Source organism: Aedes albopictus, chromosome 1 (genome assembly GCF_035046485.1).
Source record: "Aedes albopictus strain Foshan chromosome 1, AalbF5, whole genome shotgun sequence".
Taxonomy (NCBI): domain Eukaryota; kingdom Metazoa; phylum Arthropoda; class Insecta; order Diptera; family Culicidae; genus Aedes; species Aedes albopictus.
In genome coordinates, this window is record NC_085136.1 from 316946410 (window position 1) to 316973897 (window position 27488).

General features: G+C 39.7%; 1 protein-coding gene across 1 annotated transcript in view; it reads left to right on the plus strand.

Moving 5' to 3' along the window:
• Positions 1 to 11876: 11876 nt before the first annotated feature.
• Positions 11877 to 27488, plus strand: part of LOC109400223 (ankyrin repeat and fibronectin type-III domain-containing protein 1) — a 39514-nt gene continuing 23902 nt past the window's right edge. Inside the window, exons 1-4 of the mRNA XM_062847172.1 lie at positions 11877 to 12170; positions 12245 to 12451; positions 12522 to 12732; positions 12972 to 13104. Of these exons, the coding sequence (XP_062703156.1) occupies positions 11897 to 12170; positions 12245 to 12451; positions 12522 to 12732; positions 12972 to 13104 (825 nt within the window). The 5' untranslated portion in view covers positions 11877 to 11896. The remainder of the gene's footprint in view (positions 12171 to 12244; positions 12452 to 12521; positions 12733 to 12971; positions 13105 to 27488) is intronic.

Below are 27488 nucleotides of genomic sequence, written 5' to 3' on the forward strand. Positions count from 1 at the left end.
ATCTCAACACCTCCTGTAAAATTCACTCCCAGATTGCAAGCACTTTATTAACCTGCGATCCACTTGTCTGCCTGAGGTAAAAGTAAATGTAAAGTAATGTCATCACTAAACATTACTTACCGTCAAGCACTCCAGGAAGCAGATGACGCACTTCGCACAAAAAGGGCACTCCATTTAGAGCTCCATCTATCGGTCGTTATGGTGCGGAAGCACCCGCGCAATTTCTCCATCGAAAGGATTCTTTGTTGCATTCCTAGCGGCACCTATCTATCCACCGCCATCACCTCCATTAACTGCCGTTGTTGTTGTCGCACTAAAGTGCGCACTTGTTTATTTGATAGTATCTATTTTTCTTTCTATATCTGTTAAATGCATTTCCCATCTCGCCGTCTCAAACCCGTCGTCTCTCCCCCTTCTCTCAAATCAGGCTCACTTTTGCAATCAGTGCACTTTGGCGCGGGTATCGAATTACAATCCCATTAGAGAGCCACCTCCTCCTTTCAGGCTCCAGTCAGGCGTTTTGTCTATTTTGCCTCGATTCACTTTGGAGAGGGAAAAGAGATAATGCAAGGTTGGGTTGTTTCACGTTTTGCTTTTACCATACCGCAACATGTAACTGAATGATGATTAAGAGTTTTATTCGAAATTTATTATTCTATATAGGGTAAGGAGGAATCAAGGATTACAGGATTCAATAAGTGTTTACCTCGATTGGGATTGACGATTAACAACTGTTCACGGAATGGTGAACATTATGTAATGAGTATTTAGTGAATGGTTTTATTTCAGTGAGTTGAAAATTCCAAAATTGCATAAAGTATGAAGGTGGTACGTCTGTCGTTTGGTCTATCTCAAAATAGCTCCTAACTATATCTCCTTCTTCTTTAAGAATCGACGTCTGGATTGAGACGAAACCTGCCTTCAGCTCTTATGTTCTCTGAGCATTTCTACAGTTGTTAACTGACAAATTTGTCTTATCCTGGAAATTACCGAGAATCGAATCCGGTCACTTTCAATGTTGTCTTGCATTAGAGCTACATGTTGATCTTCTCACCATAGAAGGTCCATGTGCATATCGAATGCAGGAAGAAGGAAGAAGTTCTCTTCCGGATGATGTGGAATACAAGAAACTCGTTTACTCTTCGCTGATAGGGTTAAGGCTCCAATTTTGAGCCTAAGTATATCATTTTCAGACATTAATACAGCTGTTCAAACAGCGAAGTTTGCTTCCGATTTCTCTTTTATCTATAGTTTGACTAGAAAACACCCAAGAAATGGCATATGGTTCTGAATGAGAACAGTTAACCCTACAAAACTACTGCGTTGGAAGAGAAGCAGTTTGCCCGAGGGTACTTCCTAGCGGATGTAATTTTTGCTTCTCATGATTTCTCCTTCCCTGTTGTAGTTTGCAATAACTGTATAATGAAAATACGACTCAAATGGTATTGTGGTGGCAAAGGAAAACACATTGTTCAATGCTTGCTAGCACACAAATTGGCTTAAAGCTTTTGTTCTGAACGATGAATTTACATCTAAATGGTAAATAAAATGCACTCATCCACCACCCAGGAGTTCACTAGGCATTTTTCTGCCTCTCGTTTTATACAGGTATACCTCGATTTAGTGGACATTTCTATTTTTGAAATGTCTATAAAATCGAATTTTACATAAAATCGAAGCAATTTTTTTTTATTTTATTTTTATTTAAATTTTATACCAAAACATATAAAAACTGCATGAAAATTGAGTTTTCGATAAAAGGCTCGGAGTTTTTGGTATATGTTAGTAATTCTCGCTAAATAACGAAGAAACCACTTCTATCGAAATCTTTTGTCGCCAAAACTATGTATGTTTCATTCAAAAGCCAATATTTTGAACAATGGACATACACAATAACGTTATTTGCATAAATGTCCCAAAAAATAAAAAAAAAATCAGCGATTCATTCAGGGATTCCTTTGAAAATGTCTCCGAAGATTTATTTACCCTGAAATATCTTTACGAATTGCTTCATAAATTCCTTCAGGGATTCCATCTGAAATTCCTCAATGAGTTCCTTCGGAAAATAAGGGATCCATGACAAGCAGAGTGTGGTTACTGGATGTGCTGCATTTGCCGAACGATCTTTCTGTATAAGTAGTGCAGGTTTGTGCCGTTATCTGCTCGGTCACCTTTTGTTACAATTCTGATGTGTTAAATAAAATTAAGTAAACCTAGAATTTTCAACTTTATAACGACGGTCTCCGATTAAATAATCCTACATTAATTCATTATGTTACAGTGGAGCGGATCTGGTGTATGGTTAAAGCACATAACTATCACTTCAGGCTCTAGTTTAATTTAAAAACATTTCACTTAATACTTCACTTTTGCAAAAGAAAATAAAAAATGAATAACTCTTTTAAGAAAAACTAGAAAGGACGAGCAAATTCCTTTTAATTCTACTACTGTGCTTATCTTCGGACAGATAGGCCTATTTCGTCTGTGACTTACAGACTTCTTCAGTGTCAAGTCAGTGTCGAGCACTTGACACTGAAGAAGTCTGTAAGTCACAGACGAAATAGGCCTATCTGTCCGAAGATAAGCACAGTAGTAGAATTAAAAGGAATTTGCTCGTCCTTTCTAGTTTTTCTTAAAAGAGTTATTCATTTTTTATTTTCTTTTGCAAAAGTGAAGTATTAAGTGAAATGTTTTTAAATTAAACTAGAGCCTGAAGTAACAAGTTCTACTAAAAGCTCTAAAGTAATAGTAAAATAACTATCACGCCGAGGACCTGGGATCGAATCCCACTCTCGACAAACTCACAACATGTGGGTTCTTCCTTCGGAAGGGGAAGTAAAGCGTGGGTCCCGAGATGAACTAGCCCAGGCCTAAAAATCTCGTTAAAACAGATAAAAAAAATATGTTACAGAATATTTCAAAATATCTTCCATGTGCTCCTCCAGAAGAGTCACAAAGAATTATTTAACGAAATTTGGCAAGAAATGCTTCATCAATTCCTCCGTAACTATTCACAAATCATTTCAGAGATTGTTTGAGAAATACGCCCAGGGATTATTTCAGAAATTCCTCAAGTTATTTATTCATAAATTTCCCTAGGCATTCGTTTGAAGAATCCGTCTTTCTATTTTTGCTTTCGGAAACTTGTCCGAGGATTCGGACAAAAAATCCTTCACGGATTCTTTTAAAAACCTTCCATGGCTTCATTCAGAAATTTTCTACAGAGATTTGTTTAGGAATTCCTTCTGTTCTAAAAATTTCACAAAGAATTCTTTCAAAGCATTCTTCATCATTTACTTCTGAAATTCCTCCACTTTTTCCCTTAACTTATACATGAATTTCAGTAGAAATTCCTCTAGCGATTCTTACAACAATGCGTTCAGAGATTCCTTCAGAAATTCCCCTAGGGATTTCTTCAGAAGTTTCAGAAACAGTTGTGTATGATTTTTTGTAGAAATTTCTCTAGGGATTTCTCCAGAAAATCCTTTAGAGATTTACCTTTTTTAGATTTTTTTCCGAAAAATCATTCGGAATTTTCTTTAATTATTTTCTTAAACGTATTTATTCCAAAACTTTGCTTTAGAAATTGCTCCAGGGATATTTTTAGAATCTGAATTTCTGTCAGAAAAACTTTCTGGGATTTCTCTAGAAATTCCTCCAGGAACTCCTTAAAAAAATGTGAGATCTGCAGGGATTCCTATAGAAAGCCGAGCAGATGAGAATAGCAAATTGATAACAACAGAATCACATAGCTTGTTTTTATATCATAATTTGTTATTGTTAACTTATCAAAATATATCTTTTTAATAACATGTTTTGTTGGGCAATCTTATATTGTTATGTTAAAGTTATAGGGAAATATCCACAAAATAACATTTCAATAACATATTTTATTATAAGACAAGTTTAGTTATTATTCTACAATAGAGAATGTTTAAATATGTGATGAATAATAACACAACAGTAACAAGTTCACAAATTTCCTGTTATTAATTTGTGATTGGTCTAACAAAACTTGTTATTGAATAAGTTTTCCAGGAACATTTTTTTGTTATGATATTTGTTATTTTGCCGCTTATGACAGACAAGTTCATAACATAATATGTTATGCTAATAACATAAAAATTACAGATTCCATTATACAGTTATTAAGCCAAAATAACATATTTTATTATGCTGTTGATATTTTCTTTTGCTCGGGAACTACTCAGGGCGCTTCTTCACATATTTTTCTAAGGGTTTTTTTTAGAAAATCTCTCGTGATTTTAATAATGAATTCAACAAATCTCTCCAAGAATTACTTTGAAAAAACTTCCACCCATAATTTTTTCATGAACCATTGCTGAAATCCATCCTAGGATTCATTTAAAGAGTTCCTGAAAAAATCTTTTAGCATTTCGTAAAGAAATTCAGTTACAATTGTTTCACGATATCTTCCAGGGACTCCTCGGACTTTAGAATGTCCGCCAGAAATTTCTCCAAGAACTCCTTAAGAAAAACTTGCACGGACAGCTTTCAGAAATATTGCATGGATTCGAAAAATCTTGCATAGGTTGTTCCAGAAATTCATCTACGAATTTCTTCAGATTAATAAAAATTCCTCCAGATTTTTTTCAAAGCATTCATCTAGAAAACCTTCCATGAACTTTCTCAAAAATACTCCATAAACTTTTTTTTTAGAATTTAATTCACGGATATATTGAGTATTAGAAGGTCAAAACTCCTTCAATTTTTTCTCAAATGCTTTCTAAAGAACACCTCCATGGATCTCCAAGGATTGCTTTAAGAATTCTTAAGAGATTGTTAAGGAAATTCCCAAAATTTCTTCACTTTCCTTTAGATTTTCCTTCAAGTCATTTCTCTTCCGGAAATTGCTCCAAGGATGTCTTAAAAAACCCTAGCAGAAGGGCATACCTTACAAATACCGTGCTCTATTTAATACCTCAGGTTGGTATTGCTATATTATTCTATGGAATATGTTTTGCGAACACCAAATGACAAATGGAGGTATTTGAGCAAAGTTAGGTATTGATGTAGTGTTGTTGAGTTAGCTGGGAAAATAGTTGAATAACAGGATTTGTTATTACATCATTAAGCTACCGAAAAATGATCAATTTAATAGCAAGACATATTACTTTGTTATTTCATACCTTCTGGATAATAAATAGAGCACTTGAAATTTATGGTATGCATTCATTATTGAAATAACAAGACTTGTTATTGTTCAGGTGTTATTTATACAAAATTATGGTATTATTTTTTGTTATATTGCCTCTTATGTCCACCTAATGAAGGGCATATCGAGGTATAATAATGTTATTTAAGATAAATACCTCGATATGTTAATTTGTTGATATTCTTTTCTGCTCGGGAAGTCTTAGGAAATCCTCCAAGGATTACTTCAGAATTTTTTCTACAGATTTTGCAGACTTCTACAGAGGATTGCTATGGAAAGGCTGGAAGATATTCTTGCAGAGATTCCTGCAGAAATTGACACAGAGATCTCATCAAAGATTTCATTCAGAAATGTATTTTCTCAAAAAATCCTCCAGGTTTCCCTCGATGCATAACTCTAAGAATTTCTCTATGGATTTCTCCATGAGTTCATTAAAACAATGTTTAGGATTTTTATTTGGGGATTTCTCCAGGCTTTTTTTTATATCTCAAGAGGTTTTGTTATGCATCCCACTAGGAGTTTCCAGGTATTCCTTCCAGAATTTCTTCAGAAAATTCATCTATGGATTCTTAAAATATTCCTTTTTTAAGAAATTCTTTCAAGAATCAATTCAGATTTTTATTTATTTTTTTTTAATTCCTCATGAAATTACCTTAGCGATGCTTTCGGAAATATCTTTGGATATTTCTTTAATATTACTAGAATTACTTCAGAAATTTCGACAGGGATTTCTTCAAAAGGTGTTCCATGGATTCTTTCAGAAGTTGTTCCAGCAGTCCCTTCAGGAATTGCTCAGTGGACGAGAAGACGACGAAGCCCTCGTGCGACGTGGAAATAATTTCCTGAACCGGAAACGACCGGTTGTACAGATCGCCACTAACTTGGCCTTATCCATCCACCCGTTAACGGGAGGGATGCGGTATGGGTCCGATAGTAAGGTGATGCCTGTACTTGCCCCCAGACTGACTGCCACCGCAACTGTTGTACGGCCTCACAGTGCTTCAGGTTCAGCTGTGTAACGCTGTTGTTTCGTCCTCCACGCGCCCCTGGACATTTGACCAGCCTGTCGTGTGGCCCTTGTTCGCCGTGCAAATTTTGATGCCGAATTGCGCGATCTGGTGATATGGCTTTCCTGTAGAGCTTGCTCCTTTGTGCAAATTCCTTCCTAAGTTTGGCACTTCCTGTAAAGTTTGCTCCTTTCGGAGCCTTTACATACCCACGACTTATGGCCTGGCTCGAAGCACTTGAAGCACCCCAACAAACATGTTTGCTGTACAAGAGTGGAACAAACTACTCTTAAGCAAACCTTAGCTTTAAAATCTGTTATTCAGCTAGCTTTGATCTTGGAACCTCTTGGGACGACCTCTGTCCGATCGGATGATTTTCGGCTCACAAATGTTGTCTTCAACTTCCGATTCCTGGAGTTATCGTCAGCGGGACGCTAACATCACTATGAACGATGTACAGGATCTCCTTTGAAGTCTTCTTTCCCTGAATGCAGCATTCACACGTCATCTGTATTCCGCAATTCTTCACTTGCAACCCGGACGCCAAGTGCATTCATTCAGTCTCATCTAGGACATCTGGATCTCAGTGGCCGAGTCTACGGTGCCATTGAAAAACATATGTACTGCATATGTTGTCGTCGAACACCTTTCTTTGCAAGCTTCGTCACAGATATTAAATTTCCTTTCTGCGTAGATTGCTTCTGTTAACGTGATCTTGACTTTTTCATCGTTGCTATCGACACATCGAAACACAACGTCTCCAACCCCGCAGGTACGAATCTCTTTCGCTGCAGCAGAAATGACCGATCCTCGGGAATTTCTCCACGAGTTCCTTGGGAATTTCTCCGCAAGTTCCTCGTAGATTCTTCCAGGAGTTCCCCAGAAATCTCTTCGATAGATTCTCGCGTATACCTCGAGGAGTTCCCTGCAAATTCCTCCATAAGTTCCTCGAGAATTCCTCCAGAAGCTCCTGGACAATTCCAACAGGAGTTCTTTGGGAATTCCTCTAGGAGTTCCTCGTGAATTTCTCCCAGAACTTCTTCTGGAATTCATCCGGGTGTTTCTCAGAAATTCTTCGGGAATTTCTCCACGCGTTCCGCGGAGATTCTTCCAGGAGTTCCTCGAAAATCCGAGATTTTTTTAGTATACCCCTAGGAGTCCCTCGGGAATTCTTCCAGGTGTTGCTAGGAAACTCCTCCATGTATTGCTCGGAATTTCTCCAGAAGCACCCTGGGAATTCCTTGCCGAGAATATCTTCAGAAGATCGTCGGGAATTCCTTCGAGAGTTACTTGGGAATTTCTCTAGAAAATTCTTGGGAATTCCTACAGAAGTACCTTGAAAATTCATCTACGGGTTCCACGACAATTCCTCCTGGAGTTCCTCAGACACTCCTGCTGGAGTTCCTCGAGTTCTTGGAGATGCTCCAGAAGTTCTTCGGGAATTCCTCCAGAAGTTCCTTGGGTATTCTTCCAGAAGTTCTTCGGTAATTTCTACACGAGTTTTTCGGATATTCTTCCAGGAGTTCCTCGGAAATTTCTTCAAGGGATTCTCGCATATACCTCTAGGAGCTCCTCGCCAATTCCTCCAGGAGTTTGCCAAGAATATCTTCAGGAGTTCCTCGGGAATTCCTCCAAGTATTCTTCAAAATTCCTTCAGAACCCGAGCAGGAACGAATAACTGACACATAACTGCAGCATACCAAAGTCAGGTATCATATCAAGACAAGGTATTGGTCGGTTATTCTGGTATAGAAAATAACTTACTTTGGTATTTTGTAGGTATTGATAAAATACCTCAACGAGTTATTGGTTTGGTGTTGAGGACTGCTTGAGGTATTATTCATTTATGAAAAAATCATCATTTGTATGGGAAAATCGTCGATTATTATTTAGGTATTGCCATACCTGATGTCATTTTTCACGTGTTATGCACAGAATATACACCAGTTATTATATTAGGTATTTTACCTCTTATGCAGGGCTTCTTTATACCTCATTCAGGTTGTAGGTAATCGGTTTTCCATACCTGAGTTTGTTATTCTTCAGCTATTTTCTCCTGCTCAGGAAGCTCCTCGAGAATTCCAACAGGATTTCCTTGAGAACTCCTCTAGAAGTTCTTCATAAATTTCTCCAGAACTTCTCCTGGAATTCATCCAAGAGCTCTTCGGGTATTCTTCCAGGAGTTCCTCGAGAATTTCTCCACGGAAATCTCTCCAGGAGTTTGTTATTCTTCAGCTATTTTCTCCTGCTCAGGAAGCTCCTCGAGAATTCCAACAGGATTTCCTTGAGAACTCCTCTAGAAGTTCTTCATAAATTTCTCCAGAACTTCTCCTGGAATTCATCCAAGAGCTCTTCGGGTATTCTTCCAGGAGTTCCTCGAGAATTTCTCCACGGAAATCTCTCCAGGAGATTCGCGGGTATACCTCCAGAAGTTCCTCGGGAATTCCTTAAGGAGATCCTTGGCAGTTTCTCTAGGATCTGCTTGGGAATTTCTCAAGGAGATCCTCGAGAATCCCTCTAGAATTTTCTCAGGAATACTTCCACAAGATTCTCAAGAAATCTTCCAGGACTTTTTAAGAAATTCAACTGGATGTTCTTATGGATAACTCCAGGAACTCCCGAAGAAATTCCTGAGGAACTCGTGGAGGATTTTTTTTTGGGAAAATTATGAAGGAACTTCCGAAGAACTCCTGATTGAGTTCCTGAGGAATTTCTGAGGAACTCCTGGAGGAACTGCCGGCGATCTTCAGGAGGATTTCTCAAGGATCTTCTGGAGGATTACCTGAGGATCTTCTGGAGAAATTCCCGAGGACCTCCTGGAGGAATACCCGAGGAACTCCTGGAGGAATTCTCGAATAACTCCTGGAGGAATTCCAGATGAACTTCCCGAGGTATTTCCGAGAATACCTTGGAAGAATTTCCGAAAAGTTCCCGGGGGAATAATTTTCGGATTTCTTTGTGGCACTTGTGGAAATAAATACGAAGAACCTCTTTAAGAACTTTCGGGAAAAACATGAAAAATACCAGGGAAAACCTGGAAAGAACCATGCACTTTTGCATTTCTTGGTGAACTTCTGAAATAAATTTCATGGAATGGAGTTTCACGGAAAATTCCTGGAAAAATTCTTTGGGACTTGTGGAGAAATTTTCATTAAACTACTAAAGGAATTTCCTGGGAGCTCCAAAATACACTGTCGGGGATTTCTGAAGAAATTCTCTGGAAACTCCTGCAGGAATTTCTAAAGAACTGATGGAGGAATTCCCGAGGATCTTCTATAGAAATTCCCGAGGATTTCTCAGTGGAATTCCCAAGGACCTCCAGGAGGAAATCACGAGGAACTCCAGGAGGAATTCCCGAGGAGCTCCTGGAGGAATTCACGAGGAAGTCCTGCAGGAACTCCCAAGGAACTGCTAGAAGAATTCCCGTGGATCTCCTGTGGGTATTTCCGATGATCTCTAGGAGGAACTCCTGTAGAAATTTCCAAAAACTCTCTGTAGGAAATCCCATGGAACACTTGGATAAATGCCAGAGGATCTTCTGAAGGAATTCCCGGATTTTTTTGTGGAACACTTGGAAATCAATCCGAGGAACTTCTTGAGGAATTTCGGCAAAGAAAAACAGGACATATTCAAAGAAAATCCTGAGAGAACCATGCATTATTGCTGGAGGAATTCTTGGGAAACTCAAAGTATTTCATGGAAGTTTTTGAGGGAATTCTCGGGTCAAAATTCCCTGGGTAATCCTGGAGGAATTCTACCATAAAGGCTACGGTAATTCTTCGGAAGCTTTTTAAGGAATTTCCATTTTCTTGGGGAATCTGAAAATGTAAGCTTACGCACAACGTTATTGTTTTTTTAGTTCATAAACATAAACGGTAAGCTTTATCATGTCGGCATAGTGTGAACGCCTTTCTCAATATGGGATGTCATCACCAAGGTCATCACGCTATATTACTTGATATAGAGCGCAGTGAGAACATAGCATAAATTTTGATTTTTAACATTAGTTTTATACAAAAGCCACAATATGGAGCGTAAAGACATTTTAGCGTGCCTTGCGAAGACATTTGAAAATTTCACCTGGCATCCCTGACTTCCAGTCAGCATTTCTGAATCATCGCAACGAATCAAGCATCAATGAGAGTGTATTACAGGTGAGGAAGAAGAAGAGATGGCTATGTATTAGTAAGGAAAGAAAAATGTAAACACAAATAGGGACGTCACTATTTGACACGCGTTCTTATGGGAGCTCGCTTTGTTTGTAGTAGTGACATGTTTTGCACCAGACATGGATCTCACGCACACGAAGTATCTTCTTCCCCACCTCTATTAGACTCTCATTGATCAAGCATCAGCTCTGCTGCTGTTTGTGTTAGTGAGATCGGAGAAACGTCAGACTCCCGCCTGCTGATTGGCTGGCGATGACTCTGGCGATGGTTTCACCCCCAACGGATTCAAATCGTCGCGTTCGATAAGGGGGAAAATCCTCAATAATGAAATGATGATAGCATTCGCTAGGTTGCGAACAAGTGTGAAAATTTATAGAAGGTAAAATTAGGCATGAAGGCCATGTATTGAACGAATACATCGAATACGTGAAACTCTTACCGTACTCAACCTGAGCAGGAGAAAATAGCTGAAGAATAACAAACTCAGGTATGGAAAACTCAATACCTACAACCTGAATGAGTTATTAATTGGCCCTGCATAAGAGGTAAAATACCTCAAATAATAACTGGAGTGTATTTTGTGCATAACTAGTGAATAATGATATCAGGTATTGCAATACCCAAATAATAATCGGCGATTTTTCTATACAAATAGCGATTTTTTCCATAATTGAATAATACCACAAGCACTCCTCAACATCAAACCAATAACTCGTTGAGGTATTGTATCAATACCTACAAACTACCAAAGCAAGTTATTTTCAATACCTGGGTAACCAACCAATACCTTGTCTTGGTATGATGCCTGGCATTGGTATGCTGCAGTTATGTGTCAGTTATTCGTTCCTGCTCGGGAAGACTGGCAATTCCCGCAATACCTACTATCATATCTATCATTTCATTATTCACGTTGACCCTTACTGCCTTACACTCTGATTAGAAAATGACCTATAAAGCCATAAAATGATTAACTTGTTTTCCATATGTGCAATCTATATAAGTTTTAAAATAGTATCGAATTATAACAAAATAACACAGAAACTTACCATCAACTGAAAATAACCGCATAATTTCTCATTATCCCAGCCTTAAACTACATGGTGGTGAATATACAAAGTTGTGGTAATTATTTGTCCCTTTTTATTTAGCTGCAACAAAGTGCTTTACTTTCGTCTAGCGAATGTCAAAGCGGTAACAATCTATTTTTTTTTTTTAATTACATATTTGTTCTTATTTTACTATACGTCCCCGACTGTATAATTGTTTATTTCACAACACCGTGCGCTGTCTGATAAGCAAATGTGCTTTTTATATCAAAACAATGTATCATTTTGTATATTTCACCAATCCCCTAGCAATGTAGCTAACAGATATCTCAAACGAAATCACTAAAACCCTCTGGGTTCATTCACAAATTTCATAACGCCAAAATTGGCTTTTCTTGACACCCACCCACCCCTTCGTGACACTATTTATATGGGGAAAAATTTTATTTGTTCGGGCTGTAACACCATGAAGGACACCCACCCACCCCCTCCAGCGTTATGACATTTGTGAACAAGCCCTCTCCCTGGCCGATTCTGTTCCTAACAGGAAGCGGTGGCCCCTCGGTGACCAGTTGTACCGGAAGCGAAATCGACAAACAGGTCGGCCTATGGGAACGACGGGTCAAAGGCCTCCGCCGGATGATACTGGGCTGGGACCAAACGAAACCACCCGACCTGCCCAATCGAATAGACATCGACGTGGCCGGGTGTACCTCGGTCAGCCTGCGGCTATACGAACCCCTCGAAGGTGCCATATCAACCAAATTCAAAGGTAGGTGGCGGTGGAACGGTTTGAGCCTAGAGGTAGGCTAATGATGGTAACGAATCTGTTTTTGTCTATTCCAGTGCAATGGTCTTCCCGATCGGACTTTAGCAACGTGGTCGGCGAGCGGGAGGTCAGCGAGTGGACCAGCTTCCACGGGTGCATGGGTGCGGTGTGCAATCTGAGCGAACTGATCCAAGGTCGGAGGTACTTCTTCCGGGCTTGCGCCGGCAACATCAAAGGCTGGGGACCGTACAAACTGTCCACGCCGAACTGTGTGGTGCCATCTAGTGAGTACCAGTTGGAGTGAATCTACATTTAGGCGTTTTCCATAATTATTTTTCCATTTCGCCGACACAGGCTGGCGCGATGTGGAAAGCCGTGAAAATCGGTTCGCCGGCAAGCAGCGCAATCTGGACGACCTGTTCAATGCCGTTCGGTTGGCACGGCCAGAGGACGCTTCCGAAATCGCCCTGGACGCCACGGCGCCGGCCAAACGAGCCATCAAGAAGAAAACCACCATCAAGCAGCTCTTTTCGGCGGCGTCAAAGTTTCAAAAAAACCTCAAACGGTAGCTATTATTCGGCCATTATCCAACCCTAAACTGAACCATGAAACACGCTAAACTGTTTCTTCTCAGAGCTTGAGTCAATCTTGCTCGGAGATTGAAATATTCTCTTAAGTTTTCTCGCATCAAATGAAACAAAAATGCTGAAAAAACAAAACACTTTTCAATCTTTGAACGAAACAGGCCGTAAGTCTAACTAGAAATTGATAACCATGTGTTTTTTGTTGTTGTCTACCCTGCAGGGGCATCTATCTGGCGTGTGTGCTCTACCACGAGGACAAACTGCTGCTCACCAACGAGGACTTTGTGCCGGTGATAGAGATTGACGAAACGTTCACCAGCAACCTGCACACCGATTTCTACTGGCTGATGAAGGTAAGTCTAGCCGTGCTTCCACGGCGACATGTTTTTCCACAGTGTGTATAGCTTCAGGCCTCCGCTGGCTGGGGAGCCGGCGCCATTTAGATCCTGAACGCTGAAAATGTTGCGCCCGGTCGGTATGCAAAATACATGTGCATAAATTTACACTGCACTCCAGCAGCCGGGCCGTCGTGGTCGCAGAGCGAACAACGATCGAATCTAAACCGACAGCCACAGCCACAGCCCGACTGTGTGGTTTAGGAAAACATTAGGAGAATGGTTTTCCGAAAATGTTTTGCGTTTCAGATGGGGGGAGGGAGATGGACATTTTTTTTGGGTAAAAAGTGGTGGATAACGTTCATCCAATATGCCACCCACGAAACCGATTCACGATGGATGTAAAAGTCGTTGCAAAGCCAATTTTCTCCTGTAACAAGCAACATGTTTTGCGGGTGCTCCTATGCAGACGAATTGGTCGGGTTGGTCGTACAATGTACCATTGGACTATTGTATTGAACGTGGGGAATTTTGGCTACCACATAAATCATACTGTCGCGCGCGGGATATGAACTTTGTCCTGCTACTTCTAATGGAATGCATATATGCATATCTGAAGTTTATTCATAACTAAAACTGCTTGCAAACACATGGTTGATAACAAAGCCACCAAGAAACCTTGCAAGCAAGCAAGAGAAATGGATAATGGCTTGGGGTCTTATTTTGGGCACTTCCCAACTAACAATCACTCATTTAACAAGCACTTTTATGAAGAATTTATTCAGGATGATGCTGAATAACATTTGGATAATTTTCAGGTACAATCTTTGTTCGGGTTTTGTTCACACAAATTTGGAAAAATTATAAAGCATAGTGTTTTGTTCCAACTGAACTCTTTGTTGTTAAAAGCATTTAACATTTATTTAGTAAATCTGTTATTCAGCTTCAGCAAAAATGATTAAAAATAAATAAAATTTTTTTTTTCAAATTTCCACTAGAGATTGGCACATTTGGCTATGAACAACTACATATAAATTTACCTAAATCAAGATTCGAACTCGAGACCCGTCGAATGCCAGACGCATGCCTTCCTATCTGCGCCATTCTAGAGATGATGAATGTGCTAGTTTGTACATAAACTGAACAAGAAACAGAAAAAGGTTTTATTTAACTATTTTGTAAAGGAATTACTGCAAGTCAGAAAATTTATTAAACTCTTGATAAGTCTTATAAATTATCACTGTTAATACCGATATGAAATGTTGAACATTGGCTATTTTTCTAATTGAAAAACGTTTGTACATTGATATGTACAGCATAATTTTAGCTCAGCTGCCATTACAATTATAAAGCGACAGTTCAGCATGCATCCTTCTTTGTGGATTGCGATTGTTAGTTGGGTTTCCAGAAAAAGGGGTTTGAAAGTGCTCAAACCAGCGTTTCAGTTAGCAACTGTCCAGACCTCTTATACGACATCAGATATCATTGAAGAGACTAACGTCGTCAGTAACTGCGCCAGTTATTAAATCCGCCAACGTTGTCCCGCCTACAAAAGCATTTCACTTCCAGCTTAGAGAGGAAATAGCGCTGGTGGTTTGGCTCCGCGCTTTTTCGCTCACTCAATCGCGACTATGGCGTTCCTCCGCTCTTCTCTCTTTCTTCAGGTGTCATCTGTAATGGTTTAAATGGTGTAGAAAAAGGTGATCGGTCACGGAGGTCCCCTTGGTTTTATACAATGCAAAAAATCAATTATTCAATCTTTGAGGGAGTTTTACTTCTCTTCGTTGCGAGTACCACGGCATATGGTCGATGCTCATCGTTCGCCACAAGTTGAACAGGTGAAGTTGCTCGCTGTGTAAGTGATGTTGCGCGACGATCGGATTGTTCATCATAAGTCACCACTACGAGAAGCAGTAGTAACAGCTGGTGAAACAGGGTCAGTAAGCTCATAGTTATCCTCGGCTATTGCTTGTAGAACACTATCTTTGAATGACTTAAGATGCGGACCCACGCTCTCGATATGATTGACGTCTCTCCCAAAGTCTACCATCACAAGTCCTTGACGAAGCACCGCACCGGTTAGTCTCCACATGCTTCGACCTTCTGTTCATCTTCTCCAATTGCGCGAAAGCAAGACATCCTTGGTTGTTCTCATGGACGATTGTAGCTCCCGTCTACTTTTCGTCTAACATGCGCTCATCCACAAGACCTCTGGACAAGTTTCTCCCAAAGCGATAACCTGTGCCTCCAAAGAAGAAAAGGGTTACACAACCCTGACGACGACTTATCCACGATGCGATACCTCCGACAAAGAACGTTGTAGTCACCAGACATCAGACTTAAGCGTGTTTGTGGGTCTCCTGCCCAACCAGCTATCTCGTTGGTCTCGACGTCCCCTAGCTTCAGCTTCCAATCAACGGTGCGCTTCACATAACGGATCACTGTCTATGCGGCCGTCCATTCATTCTCCGCCGAAGCGGCAAGCTTCCTCCCCAGGATCGAAGTACTTGCAGCTATGTCGGGTCTTGCATACACTGCCACATACATCAGTGGACCGATGATACTCCAGTATTCTTCAAAAATCCTTGGTTCATGAGTGTCTTAGTCACCTTCGCATTCTCCAGTTCAGCTTTCACGACAAGTTTATCAAACGCAGCTCTTAACACTCAGGCTGTAGACTCCGCCAGATTCTCGCTGTAGCTCCAGACCTAAAAAATCTCCTCTACGCCTCGCCAAGCCAACTGATCGCGAAATGCTTTCTCAAAGCTTCGTAGACACTCCGGATCTCCGCTTCACTTGCGCAAGCAACGAGCAGATCGTCGACGCAAACGATGAGATAGATCCTGATGCCATTTCTGACGACGGTGATCAAACATGGATCCACCGAACTAGCTTCTGGTATCAGCACCTAGCAGATTGTGTTCAATCGTAAATTCTTCGATGCAATATGCAGACTTTCTACTCCTGGCCTCACACTGCGAATCCCGGTAACAGACACGTGCAAACCTGCTCATCGATGTCACCGTACAAATAGGCCGTTTTAACGTCCAAGTGCCGCAGAAAAAGTCCGTCACTCCCAGTTAGTGCCAGAAGCTTCCTCAATGTAGCATGTGAGTGACAGAGATAAAGACTTCATCAAAGTCTATACCGAATCTATGCGTACAGCCCTGCGCTACGGTCTTGAATCGTGTCACTTCCTTCAACTTCACCTTGTACACCCAGTGACTGCCTACCACCTTCTTGCCGGCGGGCCAGGTCTCAGGTTCCGTTCATCATGTGCGACTGCTACTTGTCGTCCTTCTCACTTTTACAGGATCCTCTCCTCAGACTTCATCGCTTCGTTCTAGTTCACTGACTCCTTTACCACGCGAGTGGCAACACCTACCTCGTAGTTTTCGAAACGTTTCGGCAACTTGCCGTGTTTCCGACTCAGGAGCTCTCGCTTAAATGTCTTCTTGATCACAGGTTCATCCTTGATCGCCAAAGGTCTTATTCTTCTTCGTAAGTTTTAGACGAGTTCATTTAGTAGAACTCCTCACATTCACTACGTTCATTGTCCGCATTCTCGCTGGGATCGTCTTCTGGTTCACCAATCTCCTGATGCTGAACCACGCCAGTGCCGATTTCCGTGGCGGCATCCAATTGACCTCATCGTTCGTGGATTCTAGAACAACCTTCGGATAAGAGACAGCCTTCTTCTCCTGAAGCTCAAGGAATTGGGCATCGCGTCTAATTATCACCTTCTCGGTGTTTAGATCCACGAAATGATAGGCTTTGTTGTTTTTTGTGTATTTTAACCTAAGCTAATTCTACACTTTGTGCTGCTCGAACTAGCCGATGAACGATACAGGGAATACTCAAAATAACTGGGACAGGTAGAATTTTCACTTTTCAAAAAATGTTCAACTGCTTTTCGAACTTTTCGAAAAAGGCATCGAATATTCTCAAATTTTTACTGTGAGTTCATCAACTAGTTATGCATCAGTAGTGGTCCAATCGGGCTTTTCTATATGAAGTTAGAAATATTCTAGAAAAAGGTATAATTATCCGATAGCCAACTTTGAGCTGTTATATCTCCGGATTCATTCAACCGAATGCAATAAAATTTTGATCATTAATGACTAATATAATGAGCTATTAAAAACTTTTGACCTAACTTAAAAATCTTAACATGAAAGAAAATTAAAATGATTAGACTATTTTTCTAATACAGTCTGGATTCGCTGGTTGGGTCACGACTGCGCCCCGATTATCGAATCGTGTTCGTTCGTTGGGGCAACTGACAACTGATCAAAATGATCTAGACACACGCAAGTGACAAGAAAGACGTCATGAAACACTCACATACTTGCGCAAACGTTCTGTATACAGGAGCTGTGATGCGACGGCAGTCAGACGTCAAACTCGTTTTGACATCTGTTTTGACATTGACAGTGCTTTTTAGTTGGGTTTTGCCCCAACCAGTGAACATTCAACCATCGAGACAGCCCATCTAACGAGCTCTCAACGAACGAATCGTCACTGTATAACACCAATTTATCCGAAACTTCATCATCGTTTCAAAATTATGGATAGTAATTATAGTTCATTTAAATTCCCTCTAATTGACTTGAATTATGTTTCGAAGGAAAGAAATCAAACTGCCGGCATTAAATTGAAAAAGTAATAGGATGCATATGAAAAATAGATAAATTTACTAAAAAAACATAGAATAAATGAAATCGTTATAACTTTTTTTCTTATATATAATTTCAAATTAAGTCAAAAGTTTTTCAAATTTCATTATATTAGTCATAAGTGATCAAAATTTCATTGCATTCGGTTTATTGATTCTGGAGATGTAACAGCTCAAAGTTGGTTAATTTCTCGGATAATTATACCTTTTTCAGTGGCGTCTCGTAACCTCACTTTTTACCTGTTCAACGACCCTAAAACTTGCATTTGCGGAGAATTCATGATCAGAATCATATTGAAAATGGGCGAAAACAACTATTTTCATCATTTTCTACAGGTTACAAGCCAATTTGATGAGAAAATTCAAGAATTTACGTTCGTTGAACAGGTAGATTTGAGGTTAGGGAATCGCCACTGACCTTTTTCTAGAATCTTTATAACTTCATGTAGAAAAACCCGATCTTTCCCAAAATTGGACCAATGATACACTAATTGATGAACTTAGAGTGAAAATTTGAGAATATTTGATGCCCTTTTCGAAAAGTTACAGCTAGTTGAACATTTTTTTAAAAGTGAAAATTTTACCTATCCCAGTTATTTTGAGTATCCCTGTAGTTTCGGCTCCTTGCTGTCGAATTTCTCACGCTTAGTGTCCAGAACATGGACCCAAGCTTGGCATCCGATCAATTGCAAGTGATTTAGGTTAGGTTGTCACCCAAACCATGTAGTTGATCCATTTCTCCCACGAATCCCATAGAGCTGTGTAGTGAGCGTGAATATCCTTGAGTTTATTGACACAGTCAAATAGTACTTCGGTCGATGGTGCCCCTGCCCTGTCCTTTCTCCCCGGGTGAAGCAGCTGCTTATTAACAACCTCCCACAGAGAAAGGGACGTGATCGACATAGCATATTTAAACACGTGGACCTGGATTTCCTTCTCACGCCAACCTGTCAGTAATTTTGTGTTTTCTTGTATATCCTCCATGGTGTAAATTTTCTTCATTTTGCCGTGTTTAAGAAATACGAACTTATCCAGGTCAAATACATCCGGCGACTCTTTTGGTGACCACACTTCACTAGCTTCTCTTCATCGTTTTGCTCTACGATCACCTCTCGCGAAACATGGTGCTGAACTCTCTGCCACAGACACTTCACTACATCATCCACCGATTCACCAAATATGTCCACGGTTCCGACAGCATCACTCAAATGCTGTGTTTTGAAGCATCGCACAAATACCAGGCCAGTGAAATGATACTGAGCATTACGGAACTCATTACCTGACTGATTTATGGTGATGTTTGGGCCGGGGCTTTCCTTTTCCAGTTCGTTCCGGGCAAGGTTCATCATCGAGAGGATCGTGGATTCTTCAAAACTTGGAAAGATATCGTCCAAATACTCGACGTGAGTGAAATTTTCGTCGTCGGTTGCGTCCCCGATAGCTGCACTTTCACTGCTTTTGGAGCTCAATGGAGATTCGGAGCTACTCATGCTAGAAATGTAACAACAACGAACAAATGTATAAATGATCAGCTCATCTTATTTATTGACACGAAATCACAGAGAACAGACGTCCAAGCTCATGTAGTGCTATTGTGTAAAGCAATGCAACGGTTGTTTTGAAATAACTGGGAATGTGGCCATTACGCGGCGCTGTCAAATTTCGAATCAGGGTACAAATTTGCCGTTGTTTTACTTTTTGGTGCTAGTGTCGCCAAGTGTGCACCCTAGTATAGTTCCAACAAGAGAATGTGTTGGTTTTACTTGGAAAACAATAATTGAATTCTTGTTCAACTTGTTTCTTATTGAAGATAATGAAATTAATTATCAATGGGTTGCTCAAATTTTGTTGCTGGATTAGTGAAATAATCATAAACATCTTGTTATTCAAGCAAATACAGCTCAGAATCTGAGTAGGAAAATTTAAAGGTGCGCTAGTGAAATATTTCTTCAGAATGCGCCATCATGGTGTCGAAACAAGCTTTTGAGTGGGGAAGTCACCGTCGATGTCGCTACTGAGCTTGTTTTTTTTTACACAACATTTTCAAGCAATTTTGTTCGAGCATGTTCGTCTGTTCTCTGTGACGAAATGTACTTACTTTTCTGACGCGGATTGAAATAACAGAAAATATCTATGTTTACGTGCCGCAGAGTGAGGATGCGCGAAATTGCCACACTATTGTTGTTGTTTTTGTTTTGAATTTGATGATACACGGAAAACAACCATGCACATTACGCGATGCACGGAAAAAATCGTCGCATGAATCGCCCTCCGAATTCAATTTCCAACAAAAATAAAATTGCTAAGTAAAAGCGAGTTCAATTGCTTTACACACAAGAGTCATTCCACCTTCAAAAAATCTTTGAACCTTTCCTTTACCGAAGATGGCACCTATTTTTCATGAACTGTCAAATTTTAACGACATTTCCGTTTAAATAACCTTTATTCGTTTTATTCGTTTGTACCGAGATCTAATTTGGAGATTAAGTGTGAAGATGATGGCGTAAGTCTCTCTGTCGTGCTGCATTTACTTGTGTTGTGTCTAGCTCAGTATGTTTGAGATGCGAACTGTATTGGCTGTGCAGAACAATCCGAGTAGGCGTGGCTTTACACAGCTCCCACGCCGTACGAAGCGTCCGTAGTACCAGGACTAACAGCACTCCCGCTATTAATGTACCACACTGGCGTAGCCACGGGGGGATTTTAGGGTTAAACCCCCCCCCCCCCTCAGAGCCAAAATTTGTAGAACAAATTTTCAGTATGAATTTTTCGGCTGCGCCGCTAAGTTTCAAACTACGAATACAACTGCTCATTACTGTTTACAAAATGTAAGTGTCAAATCTAAAGAGGTATCATTGACCGTTAAACCCCCTCCCAATTTCTGCTACGCCACTGATGTACCAAACACCTCTTAGGCTGCATCTGGTGCTTAACGCACATTTATTCGTTCACTTGAAGTCAACCGCATCCTTCAGCAAGTTGTTCAACGGAAACAGCATGCGACTCAAATTGTCGAAGAAATGAGCCCGTAATAATTTACGAACCCTTCGAATGATCGCACTTCGTCCTTATTCCTGTGTGGTGGCATGTCCTGGACTGCATCCCATCTTCTTCAGCACCTGGCGAATCTCCTCCCGATCGAAGAGATATTCACGATATATTTACAGACTCTCAGGTGAGCTTGACGGTGTTCCAGGGGTGGTGTTTCAGAGTCGTTTCAGTAGGTTTCATAGGTATCTTAAGGGGCCTCACAGGCTCTCAGATGAGATCCACAGGGATTCCATGGGGGTGTCAGAAACGTTTGTTCAGAAGATTTCGGAGGGGTGTTAGGCGCTGTCCATTGACTACGTAGATTCAATTTTGGTCATCTCAGAAACTCAGACCTTCCCCCTCGTAAGTGTTCGTTCATTGGGTGCTTCACAAGCTCTCATGTGAGCGTATACAGGTTCTAGGGGTTTTCAGAGGCGTTTCAATGCGTTTGAGGCTGTGTCAGGAGTTTTCTACATATGAATCAGAAACGTTAGCTACTAGACTACCAAGCCCGTTATAACACAATAAATTTAAAAAAAGATAAAGCGTATTATTAGTTCCAAGACAGAGTTTCCAATTCAATAAATCTCCAGTTTCCACCACATTTGACAATCGTTTTGGAAGCAAAAAGTTTAAGCTCTCTCATAAAATCAAACTTCCGAAAAGCTCTTCATAATCGGACATGGGACAAATAAACAATCACCAAAAAAAAACAACAAGTGAGCTAAAAATATACGTGTGCTCACCATCGATGGAAAGGAAGTTTGCAAATACCTCTGCAAAGCCAAAAGTTCAAAAAACAGACAAGAAAGTGGAATGTTGTGTCACTCCCCTGTGGTATGGTGGTGGTCCGACTACAAGCGACCTTTGCCCGGTAAGCATGCCGAAGTGTCCCACGGGGAGGAAAACAGAAACCGGCGACTCACTTTTTGTTTCCTTTCCGCATGCCGTGTCATAAAATAGAGCCATAGGGAAACTTTTGCACTTTATTTGGTTTTCCATTTGGATGGTTAGAGGTAAATATCTTGAAACGAAAATGAATTAGTAGTTTACGCAACAAGGTGCAGAATGAAGATTTTTACAGCACGAGTCGTACATTTATCCAACGAGGCTTGCCGAGTTGGATAATTACGACGAGTGCTGTAAAAATCGAGTTCTGCACCGAGTGGCGTACAACGTTTTTAGCAATTTCATAAGTTATCGTTTGAGGATAGTTTTTAACAAAACTTTTTCATCTAACTGCACCCTATAGCCATGTTTAAAAAAGTCTGATCACAGCAGGTTATACTGTGCAGTTGTCACAATTTTCCAAAACTACGTCCAGAAAGCATCAAGAAGTTGATCAAAACTGAAAACAGTGCTGTAATGGTTCATTACGCAACGCAAATCAGTGCTGTAATGAACCATTACAGCACTGCTAATTTGGTGTGGGAAAGTAGGCCTTTTCCTGTCAAATTTGCGTGAGGTAAAACAGCCTATTACGATGAGAAATTGCAAAAAAAAACACATTCGGTAGCTTAAAGCGGCTTATTGGGGAAAAGTGCTTTATACTAATCATGACAAATGCACATTCCTACAAAAAGGACACGTGTAGAGAGTTTACAAAACCACTTTTCCATGCACACTACATCGTTCCATCTTCAAAGCCAGGAAATCAATTTGCAAAACTTTACCCACTTAGAGACGTTCTTCTTGTGCTCTAACTGGAAATCTAAACTTGAGCAACATCAAGTTTTCCGCCCATGCAACCCACTCTTTTTCTCTCATCGCCGAGCTTACTTAAAGAACGTGCAATTAATATTGTCGCGCTTATCTTAGATTCTCAACAAGTTGCGTTCGAAACGCGCAGCATCAGATCGCGCCAGACCGCGCACGTATGATTTACACACGGTGTGCACCTTGGCTAAAACTGTTTTTGCAGCCGCCGGATGGGAGCTGTCATGGATAATCAGCCGCCGCATACAAATCAAACGAGACGCAATCTTTTCGCGATAAACGACGGCTGGTTGAGATCATCAGCATCTGAGTGATTAAGCTGGGATGCACAATACGTTCGCTTTGTCAGCATCCATCTCTAGGAAGGTAGGTACGTGTGCTACTACTGGCTATATGGGAGAAAATCATCGCAGCTTTTAACACGTCTTAGTGGGGCAATCCTCGGAATCCTGGCTTCATCTGTTGCAGTGGTTGCTCATCCTCCACTGAGGAATGTGATGTAAATTTACTAATTTGCTTCTCGATCAGTCTTATGCCGCACACCGTTGATAGTTGCCAAAAACCTCCACATACCATTCCGATTCAGGCTTTGCTGTGCATTGGTATTCACACTTCCTCAGTGCTACCATTTTTTGCTTCGGTAGATTCATTTCTCGCCTGCTCTTGGCACCCTGTAACCCTGTAACGCTCTCTGTTGAGCCTGATACCGAGCCTGATACCGACCACCACTAGCAATAGACTTCAAGTGGCATTCTTCTTGTATGTTTCGTTTGAATTTTCGATGAAGAATCTTGCGGAACATTGACATATGTTGTCCTTTACTGAAATTTACCAGATTTGTTGGTACAATAGACGTTCGCTCGGTGCAAACGGTTTAACTGCAATGCTTTTTAACTGCAAGTCCGCTAAATGCAACAATTGTGCAGTTATCGCACCACTATGTGTCAAAAACGAAACGTCAATAGATGTTTTTCAGATGCACTACAGCTGCATTGCGAAGTTTTTGGGTGTATTCTGGCTGCGTCCAACAGACGACTGTCAGTCGTTGCAGTTAGCGAATTTCATTCAATAACTGAAACGTTAACATGTTGCACTTATCGAACGTCTACTGTATGTCATAAACATATAGAAAAACTGCTTGGTGATTAGGTATGCGGAGGGCGAGAGTAAGTCTCGGCTTCATATAAAAACAACTCGCTCTCGCTTGTAGTTATTGGGCACAAACGCGGGTGTGTTCTGGATTGGCATCTAAGCAGAAAAAGAAATGAGCGATTCCACGAACAAGTGGGAAATTTTTCCAGTTTTTATTTTTTGTATTTTTTGATGTGCATGGAACCTTGCATACAAGTTTTTGGGGAACAAAAACGCCGTTTTGCATACTTGGTTCGCCATTTTGAATCTAGCCTTACTTATGAGAAGGGCCTATGAAAAATGCACATGATATCTTCAAAAAATTGTATCTCGAAAACGGTTTGTCCGATCGGTTTGGTGTCTTCGGCGAAGTTTTAGACAATTGTTGGTGCTATATGGAGAAAATATGCACGGTAAAAAAATATGTTTGGTTTTTGTGATTTGAACTAAAATATAGATTTTCCCTCAAAAGTGACATGTCAATATTTTTTTATTATCCTTATGTTATAGCTGACTGAAAATGCTACCTAGTGCACAGTGGGTTGTTCTGGAGAAAAATAGGTTACAATGAAAAAAAAATGTTTTAAAAAATTACGGTTTTCAAAAAAAGCTATTAAGTAAAGTCAAAAAAGTTTGTCGCCCTAATTTTATGAAAGTACATCAAATTTGCAAGAAAAAAGTACTTCGGTAACATTTTTCTAAGATGCACCGTTTAGAAGATATTACTAATTTAATATTGATTTTTTTGATAACTTAATAAGTTTTAGCCCTTTTCGAATGTACTCCGTGTTTCTCCAGTTTCAAAAGTATTTTTTTCGGAAAGATTAGAAAATTTTGAGTTAAAATGACACTGTCAGCTTAAAGATTTGAGTGAAATTCTCTGCCTTAAAAGTATTTTGAAAAACAAGTAACAAAATCCCACTATCAGGAACAATGATTTCTTCCAGTGGTATTGTGTTTAAAATGTGCATTCAACTCTTGCATATCGCAAGCTCCTCAATTAGCAAGATTCAAAAGAGCGAATAAGGCTTATTTTTCAGGGGTGGTATTTGTGCGCAATAAAAAATAACATTATACTTTGTACATCAGTTTATTTTTATTCCTGTATTTTTATCAAATTATTGTTTACACAACTTTCTTAACAATATCGAATATTTTGGCATCATTGTCAGGGCAGTTTGAATAAAGCTTTGCCTTTATTGTATTTTCTGATAGAGGAAGAAATGAGTGGAATTTTTGAGTTCCTTGAATTGTTTTTGCATTATTATATTGATTATTTAGCTGCAAAGACATATTTTCGTATTCTTCTGTAGTAGAATAACAAAATGACAACTTTGTAAGTTCTTCTTCTTTTCGTTTGTTTGCCCAATCAAACAACTCTCTTGCAGTCTTTATCGGGTGTTCGCGTTCTTTGGCTAAACTTGCTCTGGTAGCCATGCGTTTTATCGTACCTCCAATAGCATCGCATGGACCTTTTCCGTGCGATGTTGCGAAGAAATGCCATTCAGCGTCAATACCATACTTTGACTTAAACTTACAAAGGCTAGAAAAGTTTTTTCGGTTTTTATACTGTGAAGCAGCACCATCTGACATAAAATAAATTTTTTTCATGTTTTTATTTTGATCAATTTGTAAAAAGTTCATCATTTTATCAATAAACAAATTAACAGCGACTGAATCATGTCTTAGTTCTTCTGAAATTATAATGAAGCTAAAATGTTTAATTTGCCTATTTTCAGTATAATATATTACGAAAGGATGGATTGTGGCCTGTTGCACGTTCCAATGGTGTGATTGAACTTCATCCTGCAAAACGAAGCTGTAATTTTCAGAAAAGTCACAAATAGCCAAAAATTCACCATCTTGCAAGTTCTGTTTTGTAGTTTTCAAAAAATTGGATTGTTCGGTTTTTACAAAATCATGCGGAATCAAACTTTCTAATTTTGAGCTTTACAATAGTTTCTAAATCACATCTGTCAGTGGTAACCCATTGTTCGAATGAAAGCTTTTCAACAAAGTTTTCTTCCAGTTGTTTCAATAAACTGTCTTCTAAAACTGAGGTATCTGGGCAGTTTTTACATCTTCGTAGATAGCAATGAGTTGTCTTATTTTCGCAAAGTAATCTATTCGTTAATGTTTTTAGATCATTCAAGACATTGTATTTTTTAAGCTATGTAGTATTAAATTGACATTTTCATGCGTAGTGCAAACGCAAACATTATGTGTTCCTGTGATAGTCAATAGTTTACATTGCCTTGGCCGGAGGCTTGCAAATGATGAAAACCCTATTTTTACATTGACGTACATTTCATTGAAGCGATTAAAAGCTTCTCTTAATGTCATCATTAACAATCTTTTCTGAACAGCTAATCTCTTATTTCCTGTCTTTACGCTAACAAAATCTCTTTGGCCTGGCATTGCACGGCTTATATAATACATTATTTTTTTCCTTTCTTGCATCTGATGCCATATTTCTACTAGTTTTAAATTCGTCTACAATATTTTGTACTGACCATGATTTTGGTAACAATGATAAAATTGATAGTTTTTCTTGCCTTGTGGCTGAATTTAAAAATTTAATTTTCATATTTTCTATGACTTCATTAAACTCGTTTGCTTTTTCTGTTTTAGCGTCTAATTTAAAAAGATTTCTTCGTACACCTTCGACGATTTCAGCGCACTTTTTTTCAGGATAGTGAACATTTTTAACCTTACCTAAATCTATAGGCGAAACACGAATAGCTGCTATTCCTCGGTTGAATATTTCGACGTCTACAGGCATCGTGAAGTCTTCATTTGATTGAATTGTGCTTAGCGTTGACGCTGATGGTATCGTGACCAAACTTTCATAGCTTTGCGAATCAGGTACAACAGGTATGGTCTGAACAGTTGGCATCCTTGAGCCACCGGTTACGCTTTGTTCTTCGTTTTGGGTGAGGTGAGCTCTTGAATCAATATGTAGACGGCAAGACGAACAAATACGAAAATCCTTGGTGTTCAGTTTGGATACCTTGGAAAATCCAATTGACTTTAGTTTTTGGATGATACCATCCGTGAGATATCGCAGCTCTTTCAAACACTGAATGTCTTTGAATGGACGAATACATCTGATTTTATTCATTTTGTAATCTGTAACATAGAAAATACTTTCCAATTGCTAGTTTTGAACGAAAATATCACAACACATATAATTAAAATGTGTATTTAAAACTTACCTTTGCACCAAAACGTGTTACACTTTCCTTTACAATTATTATGTTATCAAACAACACTGGATCTAGTTCAAAAACACTGGATTATTAGCTGAAATTACTATGAAATCACTATGCTTCTAGCAACCTTTCTGCATTTACTGTTTGGTTTTCCCTAGTAGATACTGGATGAATTCAGAACCGAGTCAGACATTATTATAGGGTCAAGTGGGGTAAGATGCCATTTTTCAAACTTCCATCGTTTTCAATGATAAATAGCTTCATTTACTAGGCTTTCAAAATGTTTACAGCAACTAGACAATATTTGCTCGATACTTCAGCAAAAATATTCACTAACTAATGCATTTTCATCGATTTATAGCGATTACAAAAACTGGTTCGTAAAACGGAAGTGGTGCAAAAAGGCCATCTGCCATGGGGTAAGATGCCACTTCATGAAAACGTTCAAAAATTACGTCCATCATTTTTAGGGTATTTCTGACTCCCTTCGCTCCTCTGGTCCGCTTTTTTCGTATGCTCAATACATGGAGTGTCACCTCTCTCCCCGCTAAACGATGTTCGTCATATTTGAATGACCCCTAACATGAAAAGCGAAGACATCAACGACCATGCGCCTCCATGGGTGCCTCAATCTCCTT